Here is an 18,044-nt window from a genome sequence, read left to right as displayed (position 1 = left end):
CCTGATGGCCTGGGGATAGAAGCTAAATGTAACAAATTAACACAGATATAAATGTACTGAATTGTTATTTATTAAATAACAAAACAAATTAAAAAAATTTAATTGTTTTTAGATCGTCTCAGATACCCGATCTAGCTATTTTAGTCACATTGGGGCCGATATCAATATCGGATTGGTGCATCCATAGTATACACAGGATTAAAATATGACATGTTTTAAAACATGTATGATACAAGAAGCATCTTCTCCAGAGAAATACCACTCAGCAAAAGGCTCCTTCAGAACAGGCCATCAGAGAGGTAGAATATTAACCTAAAAAATGTGTTCCCACTGATTACAGAAAATCTATTTCAGGACATTATAAGGTAATAATCTATCTAGGTCGTCCTCGGACGGGCCCTCCATCGGTGCTTCCAGTCATCCCGATCCTCCATGCATCTGGCTAGCTCGCCGGTGCTTTCTGTTCCCACATCTCTCCTGAGTACGTCCACGTAGGTTAACGTGGGACGTCCTCGTGATCGATGCCCGTGTGTAGGTTCCCACAGCACAAGTTTGCTGGTTGGCATCTCATGGTGTCTCTGGCAGTGACCTGCCAGCCTCATTGGGCGGTGGCTAGTTCTAGCGAAAGCCGAACTAGAGGAGGACAACTCCTTCCCTCCACCAGTCTGAGGGTTCACCTTGGGCAAGTGTTAGTACCCGCTCTAGCCTCCCTACCTAGGGATACAGGGTGCATAGGGCAGATGGGGCTCATAGCCATGCAAGGCAACCCATCTAGGAGAAGGACACTCCGAACAAAAACCACGGGTGCTGCTTGCACCTGGCTCCGAGCCGTCTACCACCTGGAGGCATTGGAGTGAAGGGCGGATAAGGGATCATGCCTAAAACGGCCAAAGTTGGACTACGAGGAGTTGCGCCCCACAGTCTCTTTAAATTGCGCATTGTAAGGCCTAAAATATGGAGAACAAAGTCATTCCTAAGGTAATAAGGTGAAAAGGTAATAAAGTGTTGAATTAATATCTTGTGCTTCAACGGCAGCTACAACAGGAAGAGAGGTGGGTTGGTTGTGGCTCGCATCAGGGTCGTGTGGAAGCCTCCCTGAAAAGTGGCTTTTCAAGTTTCTAAACCTTTAACAGCTGACGATGTAATGTAATAGTTTCTCATGACATTTTATCCATGTTATACATTTCATGAGTCTTAAAAAGGAACACGCCAACATCATGGGAAACACACTTAGCGTCTTCTCCAGAGTCAGACAAGAAGATAGACACCACAATGTCCTCTATGAGCGTTCAGTAGAAAGAGATCTGGCTGCAAGCAAATTAATGGAAGTGGATACGGACCTTGGCCAACAACTAGGCTAGCTGGTCTGTATTTGCTTCCATTTTTTTTATGCTAAGCTAGGCTAGCTTACAGCAGCTTTCTACTGAATTTCCAGGGCATTTGTGTACAGAACCATTTTCTAGACTAATATTCACAGAAATAAACAACAATCTGTTCCCCTTACAGCAAGCGGCTGACTGGTGGCCACCTTGGACAGCCCCGTCCTCATCATCCACTCCTTTTTGTCCACGTAGGGTGCCATAATGACCAGCTTCTCCATCACCATCTCCATGATCTGATTGGCTATGGTGGGGTCCGACCCCAGAGCCATCCACATCTCACTGGTCCAGCTGGAGAAACAAAGACATTCATCCAACCAATCAACTGGATGTTGTTGCATCACTGTTCCGTCTAGTATGCGGTGCGCTTCATTCTCTGTGCGGACCTTCTTCCTAGCGAAGGGGACATAATTTATGGAGAATGGGTTTTGTCTAATCTTTGTATGGATTTTGGAATGATCGGAAATGTTATTCAGGTGCTGGGGGGGGGGGGGGGGGGGGGGGCGAGAGCAGAGCAGGTGCTGGAGAGCGAGAGCAGAGCAGGGCGAGGGAAATGGAGCACATGGCCGAGGATAGCGGGACAGACAGATGGATATTTTCTTTATTTTTTTGTATCTACTTTTTCTCCTCCTATTTTTCTGTATTTTTCTCCCATCCCAATTTAGTCGTTATGCCAATTCCCCCCTCCCCTTCCTGGTCGTTGCGCGCATCCCCCCCCCCCCCCCCACTTACCGGTCTAGGGAGCCCTGAAGTCTCATCACATGCTTCCTCCGATACATAGGAGACAGCCAGCAGCCTCTTTTCACCCGACAGCAAGGACTCTCACTGGGGAAGTGTAACGCGTGGGAGGATCACACTACCTCCCCCAGTTCCCTCCCTCGCTGTGCAGGCGCCCTGACCGACCTGTAGGAGTCGCTGTTTACAACGACCAGGACCCACCCCACCGGCTTCCCACCCGCTGACACTGCCAATTGTGTCAGTGTGGACGACCGACCAAGCCGGAGGCACCGCGGCAGCCGGATTCGATCCCACTGTCTCTGCGGTGGTAGACAGACGCTTAGTCCGCTGCGCTACCCGGCCGCCCCAGATGGATATTTTCTTAGCTTTCCTTAGACCTCTAAAGACTTTCAATTTATTCATTCTGTATGAGAACCTTTGTTCATGTAAAATAAACCATCCTTTTCTGATACAACCTGAACTTTCAACATACGTCATGTCCAATGCAACGGGGAGAAGAGATAGTGTTTTTAGCCAGTCGGAGATTTAGACTAGTTTCGTTGCAGATTCAAGGAAGGCGTATGAATATACATCATATGCCCCTTTAAGGTTTTGTGGGAGTTTTTCCTCCTCTTTATTGGGGGTTAAGGTCAGGGGTTGTTGTTCCATTGTAATGTGATATATAACTAAACTGGATGAACTATGTTCTTCATGCTAACCCTGCAAACTGAATTTCCAATAAAGGGTATTACATGTATCCTAGCGTGTGTGTGTGTGTGTGTGTGTGTGTGTGTGTGTGTGTGTGTGTGTGTGTGTGTGTGTGTGTGTGTGTGTGCGCGTGTGTGCGTGTGTGCGTGTGTGCGTGTGTGTGTGTGTGTGTGTGTGTGTGTGTGTGTAGGTGTGTGTGTGTGTGTGTGTGTGTGTAGGTGTGTACCTGTCGTAAGGTAGTGGTTGGTTCACCAGTGTGTTAATGACGGTCTGTAGGTGTTGAGTAGCCAGGATCAGTACAGTCTGGCCCACTGCCACTCTCACCTAAAACACACCATGGAAAAGTATATTAGTAATAAATTATAAATCATTTAAATATTTACTAGTGTGATTGCCACTCTCACCTTAAACACAGTGGAAAAGTATTATATTAGTAATAATAATTTAAATATCTACTAGTGTGACTGCCACTCTCACCTAAAACCATAGGCGGCGGGTATATAAGGCGAGGCTAGGCTAGGCCTACCCAAATCGTTATGCTGGGAATCTTGAAATGTATATATAATATATGTGCGCAGGCTGCTGGCTATTGTGTGTCTTGTGCTGCAGCCCGCTGGCCGAGGTGTCAACGACCAAGGTGTCAGTCGGCTAGGTGGCGGCGTTTAACATCCCAGGTACAGGCAGTAACCAATCACGCGTAGGCTCAGGTTAAATAATGTAGCCAATCACATCATTCATATGATCATCCTGATCCCGCAGTAAAGTAAACAGCTGCGTTCCGAATCTCCGCCCGCCGATCGCTTTGTAGCGAACACCAGCCCGCTATTTTGAGTGAAATTTCAAAAAGCTAAATGGATATACGGTATTTTCCCAAGGCATATAAACAAAGTAATTTAGAAGCTGCACCGGGCTGCCCCTGGGCATAACTACGGATCACCGGAGGCTGTATGTTGCGTTATCTTGCCATACAGGGCTTTCTCTAAGTCTAAGAGGACATGATGAGAGTCAGAGTTCATCAAACCGTGGAAACTTTTTAGAGCTACTGTATGTACATTGTTTTCAAAGCATGATGAGATCCAAATTATCCATGATTCAAGTTGTGAACGGTCTCTCAGCAATGAGGCACATCACATCCAAAACTGGCTAAGAACAACAATGCGTCAGGAGAGTCTGCTTCACATTGAAAGTGATCTCACAGACAAAGTTAAAGCAGAAAAGATCATTGATGCCAAGACGAAACGTCGCATTTTGCTGCATTAAGGTAAGACAATGGTTAATCTATTATTGGATGCCTTCATTTGAACACTTAATTTGCACTATATATTAAATGAGTGGGGCTCGCCTCGCATAGCCTAGTGGGTGTGTGTGTATTGACAAATTGATATGCCTAAAACACAGTGGAAAAGCATTATAGGAATAATCATTTCAATATTTACTAGTGTGACTTTGTCACCTAGATGCACCATGGAGTAATGCGTGTCCGAGTTGATTGTTATAATGTTACTGAACTGACCTGTTCCTCTGTGATGCTCTGAAGGCGCAAGTGGAGAACCTCTAATATCTCTGGAACCTAACACATGCACGCACACACACACACACACACACACACAGATCAGATACATCAAATACAAAAAGGACCATTTAAATTGCAGGAGGACATTACGAAGGAAATGATTAAACTTAAAATTTGGTTTGATTACAACAACAAGTGTCATTCAACACTTGGGGTGGATATTGAAAGAGTTTCTGAAAAAATTATTCTTGGCGTCACGATTGACGAAAGAATCAATTGGAAATCACATATTAAACATGTTCAAACCAAATTGGCAATGAACATTTCAGTAATAAACAAAGCAAAGCACATTATCTACTGTTCACTAGTTTTTCCATATTTAACCTACTGCGTTGAAATAATTACAAATGCTCATTACACCCATTAACTATCCTCCAGAAAAGAGCTGTGCACATCATTCACAAGGTTGGATATCTGGACCACTTTCACTATTCTTACAGACAAAATTATTAAAATGTACTGATATTGCACTGCATCAAACTGCACAAATAATGTATAAAGCCAACAATAATAAAACTCCCAGGAAATATTCAAAAATGGTTCAGCAAGCAAGATGGGGGTTAAAATTTAAGGGGAACATTTTTATTTTAAAAGATACAGTATTCAAACAACAATGAAAAGTCCTTGTATTTAAATTTGCGGTAGTAAAATTATGGAACGGTGTGATTGTGGAGTTAAAGCAATGTCCAAACATAAAACAGTTTAAAATAAAACAGTCAAATGGTTTTCCAGAGGTACAGAGATGAAGAAGGGGTTTGATATCTATGAGTTGTTCACAAGAGCAGTCTAGATGGCTGGTAAATAGTAGGCCTGTTGGTACTACGACTATGCTTGCACCTCATGGTACCAAAGCACCTCAAAGGCACTAAAAAACAAATTACAAACATCTCAAAACAAGCTGGTCAGACTACTGCTTGACCTGACTCCTAGAACCCACCTCACCCCTGCCCACTTTGACATCCTAGGATGGTTTAGAGTAGACGACAGAGTAAAGCAACTTGCAATGGGCCTGGTCTACAAGATACACTACGCGACCAAGGTACCCATGTACATGTCAAAATACTTCCCAAAGGTCAGTGAATACCACGATCACAACACCAGAGGGAGCTCCACAAATCATGTTAAACCCAGATACGGCTCAAACAAGGGACTAAACACGTTTCGCAATTATGCCACATCAATGATCGAAGGGTTGGTGGTTCGAATCCCGCTCAAGCCCATGTCCATCCCACTGCCGTTGTGTCCTTGGGCAAGACACTTAACCTACTTGCCTCGTATGAATGTGTATGCATGTGAATGAATGTTGGTGGTGGTCGGAGGGGCCGTAGGCGATGATTATTCGCCACGCTTCCGTGAGTCTGCCTCAGGGCAGCTCTGGCTGCAATTGTAGCTTACCACCACCGGTATGACTGTGTATGAACGAATAATGGACTCTGTGAAACGCTCTGGGTCAGTGAAGAGCGCTATATAAATCCAAGTCATTATTATTATTATTATTATCAATGTGGAACGCCCTACCCAAAGCTGTAAAGGAATGTGAATCACTACCCACTTTCAAAAACACTCTCAAAAAACACCTACGTAAGACAGCAATTCGAAACTGGCCCCTGTAAATGTCCTAACCTAGTTGTACAGTAAATGACCAAGTATGGCTTTGTCAGTATTCCAATGTACAGTGTACAATGTGTGTGTCCCCCTACCCAACCCCCCCCCCCCCCCCCTCTATAAGATACTGCGGAGCTGGTGGCCTCGGGGTGGCGGTGTTGCCGTGGCAAAGTGATGCCGTTCCCAAGATCAATCGTGGTGATGGTGTGGCTGTGTGTATATGTATATATATGTGCATATATATGTATGTACTGTAGTTGTATACATGTATATACAATGGCTAGATGAACTATACAGGTATCTGTGTGTCCATGTGTGTGTGTGTGTGTGTGTGTGTGTGTGTGTGTGTGTGTGTGTGTGTGTGTACCAGGTCCTGCAGTGTGGTCCCTCTCGTCTTCATCAGTGTGTGTGTGTGTGTGTGTGTGTGTGTGTGTGTGTGTGTACCAGGTCCTGTAGTGTCATTCCTCTCGTCTTCATCAGTGTGTGTGTGTGTGTGTGTGTGTGTGTGTGTGTGTGTGTGTGTGTGTGTGTGTGTGTGTACCAGGTCCTGTAGTGTGGTTCCTCTCGTCTTCATCAGTGTGTGTGTGTGTGTGTCCATGTGTGTGTGTGTGTGTGTGTGTACCAGGTCCTGTAGTGTCGTTCCTCTCGTCTTCATCAGTGTGTGTGTGTGTGTGTGTGTGTGTGTGTGTACCAGGTCCTGTAGTGTCGTTCCTCTCGTCTTCATCAGTGTGTGTGTGTGTGTGTGTGTGTGTGTGTGTGTGTGTGTACCAGGTCCTGTAGTGTGGTCCCTCTGGTCTTCATCAGTGTGTTCAGGACGACACTGGAGGCTCTGCAGCAGTTAGACTGACTGTCGACCAGACCTTCAAACAACATGAAGACCAGTGTGTTGACCTGCTGCTGGGGAAGACGCTTACTCATCACCTAACACACACACACACACACACACACACACACACACACACACACACACACACACACACACACACACACACACACACACACACACACACACACACACACACACACACACACACACACACACACACACACACACACACACACACACACACACACACACACACACACACACACACACACACACACACACACACACACACACACACACACACACACACACACACGTACAAATGTTAGAAATGTATGAACCAAATCACTAGGTCTACTTAGGGGCATTTCACTAAGCCTCACCCTGAATGATGTGGTTGTGTTGTGAGGAGGACATGTGATGATCAGACATGAACCAACGTGTTCCGTGTCTCCAGAGCTCAGCCACGTGACGAGAACCTCCTCCAGATGACGTCACGGGGGAGTGAACCGCAGACACACCATTTCCAACTCAACTTTCTACAGTTGAAATAGTAGAGGAAATACTGTAGGGGGCCGATGCGGCTGAGCTCTTGACACAGAATGCGTTGGTAAGTTTTATGTCCGAGGGCACCCCCAAGTGGCGTCGCGAAGCGGCCGACCCGGGTTCGATTATTCCCGGACCTGGCGTCCTTTGCCGAATGTCTTCCCCCCCCACTCGGTCTCCCGTTCTTCCTCTCTCTCTCTCTCTCTCTCTCTGCCCGGTAGTACAAACAAATAAAAAAAATCTACCAAAAAAATTATAAAAAAAGTGTTATGTCTGATTGTCACATGTCCTCCTCACAACAGAACAAGAGGATACAGGTAATATGTGAAGTGGCCCTTTAACAGTGAGTGTGTGAATAAGCATGATTCTGTATCCGATAGATCCGTGTTTGAATGCCTTGCTGAAGGGCACAGAGTCTACAGTACCTTAGTGAGGTCGGAGCAGGTCTTGTAAAGGACCGCGTGGTCCGGGTGTTCCAGTCCGTCCCTCAGGACCAGCAGGCTCTCCACAGACTCATCCTTATGGTCCAGATTGAAACCTAAAAATATATACAGTTACATAAAGCACTACTGTAAACAAACACACCACAAATAATACTGTAGTAGTGATACAGCATTGAGAGAGACACACCAAGACTCGATGACTCGACATGAATGACCTGGGACGTGACTTGAGACATTAGTGACTTTTAGTAACTTTATGTTAATGACTTGGACTTGATTTGATACTTGAAATTATTGACCTGGGACTTGACCTGAGCTGTATGTACAGCAGCAGGGTGTGTTTAGCGTTTACCTTCGAATTGTAGCTGTATGTACAGCAAGTTGTGTTTTTTTTTTTTATCCACTTTTTCTCCCATTTTTCTATATTTTCTCCCATCCCAGTTTCGTATCATCCAATTCAACCCTCCCCTGTCACGGACGCTGTTTCTTGCCTCCCACAAGCTGGCTGCAATGTGGACTAAGTCATACATAGCACAAGTCCCCTCCGGTACTTGAGGTAACAGCAGTCGCATCTTTTCACCTGCGCAGCTCGATCTCTCAGTGGCGAGGAGTAACGCGTGGGAGGCTCACGCTGCCCCCGACACTTCCTGATTCCACTGCGCAGGCGCACCAACCGACCTGTAGGAGTCGCTGTCCACAACGCCCGATCCCCACCCATCAGTTTCCCACCCCCTAATACGGCCAATGTGTATTAGTACGGACGACCAGCTAAACTGAAAGCAAATGTGGAGCGCTGGGCTCGAACTGACGAGCCCAGCGTCTCCAGATTTCGTGGCGAGCGCTTTGCCCACTACGCCACGTAGCCGCCCGTGTGTATACCTTCATATAGTAGTTGTGTGTGTGTGTGTGTATACCTCTGTATCGTAGCTGTATGTACAGCAGCAGTGTGTGTGTGTGTGTGTACCTTCGTATCGTAGCTGTATGTACAGCAGGGTGTGTGTGTGTGTGTATACCTCTGTATCGTAGCTGTATGTACAGCAGCAGTGTGTGTGTGTGTGTGTACCTTCGTATCGTAGCTGTATGTACAGCAGGGTGTGTGTGTGTGTGTGTACCTTCGTATCGTAGCTGTATGTACAGCAGGGTGTGTGTGTGTGTGTGTACCTTCGTATCGTAGCTGTATGTACAGCAGGCTGTGTGTGTGTGTGTGTGTGTGTGTACCTTCGTATCGTAGCTGTATGTACAGCAGCAGTGTGTGTGTGTGTGTATACCTTCGTATCGTAGCTGTATGTACAGCAGGGTGTGTGTGTGTGTGTGTGTGTGTGTGTGTGTGTGTGTGTACCTTCGTATCGTAGCTGTATGTACAGCAGTGTGTGCGTGTGCGTGTGTGTGTGTGTGTGTGTACCTTCGTATCGCAGCTGTATGTACAGCAGGGTGTAGATACAGTGGATGGCAGCAGTACGGACGGCAGGGAGGGGGTCAGTACAGCGGGGGGCCAGACGACCCAACAGAGCCCCCAGGTTGTGGAAGGAAACCATGTTCTATAGAGGGGGAGGGGAAACAGGACAGTTTACACTGACTGGAGGGATGGATGGATGGATGGATGAGCGTGTGTGTGTGTGTGTGTGTGTGTGTGTGTGTGTGTGTGTGTGTGTGTGTGTGTGGTAGTAGCTTAGTATTTGGCAGGTGGTCACCTTGACAGTCAGGATGTCTAGATAGTAGCTCAGCACTTGGCAGGTCGTTGTGACGGCTCTCTCCCGCTCATGTTCCAGACTTGAGCTGAGCCACGACTCTATGTGCTGTCGGACACAGTGACACACACACACACACACACACACACACACACACACACACACACACAATAGTAATCATAAAAGAACACGCCAACATTTGGGGAAATTAGCGTATCGTCTTCTCCAGAGAGAGAGACAAGAAGATAGATACCAGTTTCCTCTCTGTGCGTTCAGTAGAAAGCTATCTGGCTGCACGTTAGCCTAGCTTAGCACGATGAATGGAAGCGGACATGACCAAATGTCAACCATGTTTTTCGAAAATTTGAACGTCGGGAATTGTTGCGGACATTTTGTAGAGGACAACGAGAGCTTTCGATGAGCGTTGGAATTTTTCCGAACGACACCTCTATGGGGTTTCAAGCACATTACTTCTGTATGCATTTTTTTTATATCTCTTATTATTCTGGATAATAAACCACAACACTTTATTGACATATATTGAAGCGCAGTTAGTTTCTCTTGCCTATTTTTAGTATGTAGCAACAATTACATTTGAAATGAGTTTCAAACCGGTTGCACCCTGATAAAAATAAAAAAGCTACTGTACATACAGTAGATTTCATTATCTGTTCTTTCTTATGCACGCCTGGTGATACTATACTAAGGAAATTAATAAAGGGAAGATGATTAAACAGAAGGTTTTGTAGATACAGTACTGAATTCTCCCATCCGGACCAATGGAATTTGAAATATTATTATAGAATAGCAGGCTTATAAATTACCTTATTATAGCCAATTCGCACATTTATGGATTGTGCCAAATCCTATCTTTCAAATGCCCGAGTTCAATTTGAATTTAGTATCAACAGGCGTGCATAAGAACAGATAATGAAATCTACTGTATGTACAGTAGGTTTCTTATTCTTGCCAGAGTGCCGCCATTTTGAAAATGATTCCAAATCAGATTGTTGCTAAATGCTCAAAATAGGGGAGACAAACTAACTGCGCTCCAATATATGCCAATAATATTCAGTTTTGTGGTATGTAATAAGAGAGTAATAAGAGATATTTAAAAAATTCATACAGAACCAATTACCTTTTTTTTACCTAGAGGCCTCTGGGAAGTGTATTTTTTTAAATTCCAACGCTCATTGAAAGCTCTGGACGTCCTCTTCAAAATGACGTAAAAAAAAAACTACAATTACCGACGGTCACTTTTTCAAAATGGCGGACTTTCACGATCACAACAAAAAACGAAAACTAAAATCTATCTAATAACACTTTAACCTATTGGTAAACTAACGTATTGATGATAATATACATTATAACTGCTGTTGTGACATGGTTATGATGTTTATACTTGAATACACACACACACACACACACCTTGAAGACGCTCTGGAGGCCGTCAGGAGTGGGGTCCTTGGCCAGAAAGCTCCTCAGAAGCTCCTGCAGCGCAGCTAGGGTGTCCCGGTACAACGCCTGAACACAAATCACAGCAGTCAATAAAAGCTGTTCTTACAGTATGTTATGATCATGTAGTTTAGACTGAGCTTTATGTTATAATCATGTAGTTTAGACTGAGCTTTATGTTATGATCATGTAGTTTAGACTGAGCTTTATGTTATAATCATGTAGTTTAGACTGAGCTTTATGTTATAATCATGTAGTGGAGACTGAGCTTTATGTTATAATCATGTAGTGGAGACTGAGCTTTATGTTATAATCATGTAGTGGAGACTGAGCTTTATGTTATAATCATGTAGTTTAGACTGAGCTTTATGTTATAATCATGTAGTTTAGACTGAGCTTTATGTTATAATCATGTAGTTTAGACTGAGCTTTATGTTATAATCATGTAGTTTAGACTGAGCTTTATGTTATAATCATGTAGTTTAGACTGAGCTTTATGTTATAATCATAAATCATGTAGTGTATATCTTCTTCTTTGGTCTTCTCGGGTGTGTGTGTGTGTGTGTGTGCGTGTGCGTGTGCGTGTGCGTGTGCGTGTGTGTGTGTGTGTCCTCACCTGTCTCTGCTTGGGGTCTGGTAGGTCCTCGTCCTTGGTCCTCTCAGGAGTGTGTGTGGGGGGCGGCAGGGAGAACACACTGCCCACACACACCTTCAGCAGGTCAAAGCTCTCGTTCTCACTCAGCGGGGGGTCCAGGGGACTACAGTGCTAAGGTCAAGGGTCAAATACACAGACTGGAACAGTAGCAGCTAGAGCATGGCACTAACACCGCCAGGGTTAGGGGTAGGGCTGGGGGGGGGGGGCGATAAAACGATCATGATAATTATCGCGATATATTTTAATAATCAATATCGATCGATAATAATAAAAAATAAAAAAATATCAATCGATTTTTTTGTGTGACCTGCAACATGGCAGTTTTAAAACCAGAGACAGTGGACAGACTTGTCTTTCTTGCCTGCAACTTAAAGTAATGGCTTTGCTTGTCCAAATGACAATACTGACCAAATTGAGATTTATTTTTCTCTTGTCCATTTATTTTGTTTGCTTTCTAATTTAAAATACAGTTTGAAACCGTCTGTACACAGTAGGCTATGTGTGCTAGCAGAACTAGACTCCAGTCATGAGTCATGGTGCACATGTGCGGTGGTTTGTCCACCAAAAAAGGGCCAAAAGATAGAAAAGAAACTAGCAGAGCCAGAACTGTTCCAACTCCCCTGGAGCCACAGCCAGCAGAGAAGCCAGTTTTTATTTTATTTTTTATACTTATAACAATATCGATAATCATCGATATCGAGTGATATGATAACATTATCTTATCGTGATATCATTTTTGGCCATATCGCCCAGCCCTAGTTAAGGGTTTAATTCCCACTGAGGTAATTAGTTACAGTAAAACAGTCAATGTGGCTCAGGAAGAGTAGTCATCTGGTAATCGCAAGGTTCCCGGTTCGATTCCCGCTCCTCCCGGGCAGCGTGTCAAAGTGTCCTTGAGCAAGACACTTAACCCCTAATTACTCCCAATGATCAGGTTCGCACCTTGCATGGTTGCCTCCGCCGTCGGTGTGCGAGTGGGTGAATGTGAGGAACAAATTGTAAAGTGCTTCGGTTAAAAGCGCTATATAAATGCAGTCCATTTATAAGTTAGTAGGCTTCAGCAGGATGATATGACTGCTTAAAGGATACATGAGGTTGGCACAGGTGGTCATCACTAGGTGGCGCACTGGAGTCCTCATGGCATCAGCTGGTTCTGCCTTGATGAAATCCTGAATAGAAACACAACAGAGACCGATATTAGGAATGATATGAGCCAACGTTCTGAACTATAATGATATGAGCAGCGTTCTGAACTATAATGATATGAGCAGCGTTCTGAACTATAATGATATGAGCAGCGTTCTGAACTATAATGATATGAGCAGCGTTCTGAACTATAATGATATGAGGCAGCGTTCTGAACTATAATGATATGAGCAGCGTTCTGAACTATAATGATATGAGCAGCGTTCTGAACTAGAATGATATGAGCAGCGTTCTGAACTATAATGATATGAGCAGCGTTCTGAACTATAATGATATGAGCAGCGTTCTGAACTATAATGATATGAGCAGCGTTCTGAACTATAATGATATGAGCAGCGTTCTGAACTATAATGATATGAGCAGCGTTCTGAACTATAATGATATGAGCAGCGTTCTGAACTATAATGATATGAGCAGCGTTCTGAACTATAATGATATGAGCAGCGTTCTGAACTATAATGATATGAGCAGCGTTCTGAACTAGAATGATATGAGCCAGCGTTCTGAACTATAATGATATGAGGCAGCGTTCTGAACTATAATGATATGAGCCAGCGTTCTGAACTAGAATGATATGAGCAGCGTTCTGAACTATAATGATATGAGCAGCGTTCTGAACTAGAATGATATGAGCAGCGTTCTGAACTATAATGATATGAGCAGCGTTCTGAACTATAATGATATGAGCAGCGTTCTGAACTATAATGATATGAGCAGCGTTCTGAACTAGAACAGTGGTTCCCAAAGTCGGGGTCGCGACCCAAAGGTGGGCCGCGAGCAGCCACGGGAGGGCCGCGAGATGATTAAAAAAAATAATAAATTCTTTTATTTTTTTTGTCAGGCCACTGCACTTAGAAGCAGGCCAGGACAGTGTTTCTAGTTGTATTCTAAAATTCTATACTATTGTATTCTAAAATGTGACTATATGGTTTTATATTAACTTAATAAATAAACAAAAACGAAAAATCTACTTATTTCAATGAACATTTCAAACTAAATAACAGATTATGCACATAAAACGCTGAAAACAACCGAAGCAACAATAGTATTTTAATGAGGCTATTATTATTATCATTATTATTTTGCAACAAGTTAGCCCTCTCATAAATAGCACATATAAATGAATAACTAACTTGAACTAACTTAATAGGATTGAAGTGATATTTGGCTTAAAAAATCGGTCGCCTGGCAAAAAAAAAAGCCTGACGATGTGCATTGGGCCGCGGCTCTCTGACGCCTTATTTTCTGGGTCCCGGCCTGAAAAGTTTGGGAACCCCTGAACTAGAATATGACCCAACATTCTAAACTAGAATATGACAGATTTTTATCCCCATCCAAATTTACCTCTCATGCCAATTCTCCCCTCCCCTGTCCTGAACGTTGCTCGCCTGTGTTGCCCCCCACTGTCCGGTTGTAGGGAGGATAGAAGCCTTGCATCACATGTCCCCTCCGATACATGTGAAGGCAGCCTGTCGCATCTTTTCACCTGCCAGCGCGGACTCTCATTCGGCGAGGCGTAACGTGTGGGAGGCTCACACTGCCCCCGCCATTTCCTGTCTCTGCTGTGCAGGCGTCCCCCAACAGACCTGTAGGAGTCGCTGTTCACAACGACCAGTCTACCACCCTTCGACTTCCCACCCGCTAACTCTGCCCAATTGAGTCAGTATGACGGCCGGCCCAAGCCGGAGGCAACGCCGACAGCCGGATTCGAACCCGGTGTCTCTCTTGCGTTGGTGACGAGCGCAATGTCCGCTGCGCCACCCGGCCGCCCTGACCGCAACATAGTAGAATATGACCCAGAGCAGAACAGAACAGAGTACAAGAGAACAGAACAGAACGTTGGTCCACTAACCACCATGACGGTCATCAGCTCCTGCTTGCGTGAGAAGACGTAGCCCTGTCTCTTCACACACTCACTGATGGCCTGAGCTATACAGCCCACCGCCTGGATCAGACTCAGCTTCATAGTCAGGTCCTGAAACACACACATATATTATATATATATATTAGTGCTGTCAGGCGATTAAAACTATTTATCTAATGAATTACAGGATTTGTAATTAATTAATCTAATTAATCGCATTTTAATCGCATAACCATTTTAGGCCTGATATTTTATATTCTATAATCATATTTCAAATGGCATGTGTCCGGATGGGAGAATTCAGTACTGTATCTACAAAACCTTCCGTTTAATCATCTTCCATTTATTAATTTGCTTAGATTTTTCAGGTCTGGTAAATTTTAGCATGGTGTTATTCACAGTAAAAGATTTAAAAAAAAAATGTATTGATATTCTCATTTGGTTCATTACACTTTACTCAAGCCTAGTAACAGACACAGTATTTCTGACACTTGGAATACATTCCCTGAGATCCATAGATGTCCCTAGAATCAGATACCAAGAACATGCAAAATGGACCATAAAAAAATGTCTGTAAATGTGTATTCTACGTTCTTATGGAATGAATGAGATAAAAAAATATTTAAAAAATAAAAATAAAAAATTGTTAAATTTCATAACGCCATAATTTGCTGTGTAATTAATTAATCTAATTAACGCGATAAAGACACAGCACATACAGACACACATGAGTGTGTGCACGTGCACACACACACACCACATAGACACACATGCGTGTGTGCACGTGCACACACACACACACACACGCACACACGTGCACACACACACACACAAGAAGAGAGACCAGCGGAAACGCACATCCACCGTCAAGAGGACAGGGTCTTCAAATAGCATGAAAACAGCTCAGCAGGAAGGAAGAGTAGTTCAAACAACAAACACACCCTCAAACCCAAAGTCAGTCAATCAATCCGTCAGTGAGTTAATGATTGATCCTCCATGCCTTGGGATGGGAAAGGTCTGGAATCAGAGTTCAGTGATTAGAAGAGTAGAGTATTTAAACAGTGCCCCCTACAGGCTCCACAACGCAACACAACAATACCTCAGCAGCAGATTTAAAGCCTTTTCACACCAAGGAAGAGAGAAGGGAGAGTTTAGAGAGTATTTCAGGGGTTCCTCTATCACTGCTGCAGCTATTTAATTAGCTGTAAACCGGTTTACAGAGTTAGCACACCAGCAGCCAAACCTACATGTTGTTAATAAAGTGTGCTCTGCAGTAAACCTACATGTTTTTTTTTTTAATCTACTTTTTCTCCCCATTTTCTATTTTTCTCCCATCCCAATTTCGTATTATCCAATTCTACCCTCCCCTGTCTCGAACGTTGTTAGGCCACGCCTCCCACTGGTCGGCTGCAATGTGGACAGAAGCCTTGCATCACGTGTGTCGCATCTTTTCACCTGCACAGCGCGATCTCTCAGCGGCGAGGAGTAACGGGTGGGAGGCTCACGCTGCCCCCGATACTTCCCGGTTCTGCTGTACAGGCGCACCAACCGACATGTAGGAGTCGCTGTCCACAACGTCCGATCCCCACCCACCGGCTTTCCCACCCCATAACACTGCCAATTGTATTAGTATGAACGACCAGCCAAGCCGGAAGCAACGCCGAGAGCTGGGATCGAACCCAGCATCTCCTGCGTTAGTGGCGAGCGCCTTGCCCACTGCGCCACTTAGCCGCCCTCAGTAAACCTACATGTTGTTAATAAAGTATGCTCTGCAGTAAACCTACATGTTGTTAATAAAGTGTGGTCTGCAGTAAACCTACATGTTGTTAATAAAGTGTGGTCTGCAGTAAACCTACATGTTAATAAAGTGTGCTCTGCAGTAAACCTACATGTTGTTAATAAAGTGTGCTCTGCAGTAAACCTACATGTTGTTAATAAAGTGTGCTCTGCAGTAAACCTACATGTTAATAAAGTGTGCTCTGCAGTAAACCTACATGTTGTTAATAAAGTGTGCTCTGCAGTAAACCTACATGTTGTTAATAAAGTGTGCTCTGTCTGCAGTAACAGGACATGGTGCTTGCATTTCAACATTCATATTTCTGCAGCACATCTCGGTGTGGTGTTGGTGTGAAATGGCTTTAAAGGTTTATCCAGCAATGTGATGCGATTGTCACTGTAGCAGCTCAGTAGAATTCAAGGACTTTACCAAACTGTCACTGTAGCAGCTCAGTAGAATTCAAGGACTTTACCAAACTGTCACTGTAGCAGCTCAGTAGAATTCAAGGACTTTACCAAACTGTCACTGTAGCAGCTCAGTAGAATTCAAGGACTTTACCAAACTGTCACTGTAGCAGCTCAGTAGAATTCAAGGACTTTACCAAACTGTCACTGTAGCAGCTCAGTAGAATTCTAGAAGGACTTGACCATAATATGCTTTCAGCGTAACTGAACGAGATGATTGCCATGCTTCAGGCTTCACATCACATGACAGTGAACCTTAGATAGTGAGGAGTTGAGGAGATACCGATTAGCTTAGTGAGTAGAAAGTTACTCCAATCATCAACCTGACTAGAACAGAGTTAGTTAAGGTTTTAGTCAAGACGGTCGCCGGGGGAAAAAGGAAAAAAGAGAAAGAGAGAGAGAGAAAGAGAAAGAGAAAGAGAAAGAGGAGTGGTAGTCCTTGAGTTCCAGTGCAGATACCTTGGTCTCTACTTTAATCCCGAGAACCTGTATAATAACATACAAGTAACATGAACATCAATAATCAATACACATCACTGGTACACTATACAACCCCTTCACATGTATAATAGAATAAGACTCGTAACAAAGACAGCAATACTAGGGCTGTCAATCAATTCAAATATTGAATCATGATTAATAATCGCACGATTGTCCATAGATAACTGATTAATAAAAAAAAATGTACCTGTTCAAAATGTACCATAAAAGGGATATTTTTCAAGTGTTTAATACTCTTATCAACACGAAGTGGACAGATATGCTAACGTTGTGCAAATGTATGTTTATTAAATAAAATGAAAAACCAAAATGACAAATATTGTCCAGAAAAACAAAGGTACTGCAATTTAGCATGAAATAAACATGCTGCAAATAATGATAACATGACAAAGCCCAACAGATATTTTGTGGTGAATGTAACATTACTCAGTAATAGGAGTACTCACACAATGTAGGGTCCAACTTTACTCTGATAAAGATTCACTAAAACATCCCCTCTTTTTTTAAGCATTAAAACTAGGGATTCCCCAATCCGATCACGTGGATTTTTTTTTTTTTTACTTTATTTTTTTTGTTCAACAAACATGACCATGTTCACGTCTTAAACTCATACTGAGGCCTTAGTTTTGGTTTTAAA

At 43.6% G+C, this 18,044-nt stretch overlaps 1 protein-coding gene across 1 annotated transcript in view; it reads right to left on the bottom strand.

Moving 5' to 3' along the window:
* Positions 1-18,044, bottom strand: part of mroh1 (maestro heat-like repeat family member 1) — a 92,562-nt gene that overhangs the window by 16,656 nt on the left and 57,862 nt on the right. The window contains exons 22-33 of the mRNA XM_084336920.1: positions 17,366-17,392; positions 14,654-14,776; positions 12,685-12,764; positions 11,557-11,698; positions 10,914-11,009; positions 9,489-9,593; positions 9,200-9,335; positions 7,780-7,892; positions 6,751-6,903; positions 4,318-4,374; positions 3,031-3,128; positions 1,505-1,670 (exon numbers count right to left, since the gene is read on the bottom strand). Coding sequence (XP_084193046.1) covers positions 1,505-1,670; positions 3,031-3,128; positions 4,318-4,374; positions 6,751-6,903; positions 7,780-7,892; positions 9,200-9,335; positions 9,489-9,593; positions 10,914-11,009; positions 11,557-11,698; positions 12,685-12,764; positions 14,654-14,776; positions 17,366-17,392 — 1,296 coding nt within the window. The remainder of the gene's footprint in view (positions 1-1,504; positions 1,671-3,030; positions 3,129-4,317; positions 4,375-6,750; positions 6,904-7,779; positions 7,893-9,199; positions 9,336-9,488; positions 9,594-10,913; positions 11,010-11,556; positions 11,699-12,684; positions 12,765-14,653; positions 14,777-17,365; positions 17,393-18,044) is intronic.

The sequence above is a fragment of the Notolepis coatsorum genome, assembly GCF_963971535.1.
Source record: "Notolepis coatsorum genome assembly, chromosome: 19".
Classification (NCBI taxonomy): Eukaryota; Metazoa; Chordata; class Actinopteri; order Aulopiformes; family Paralepididae; genus Notolepis; species Notolepis coatsorum.
The sequence above is the reverse complement of the archived record's forward strand: the minus strand, read 5'-3'. Positions and strand labels throughout refer to the sequence as shown.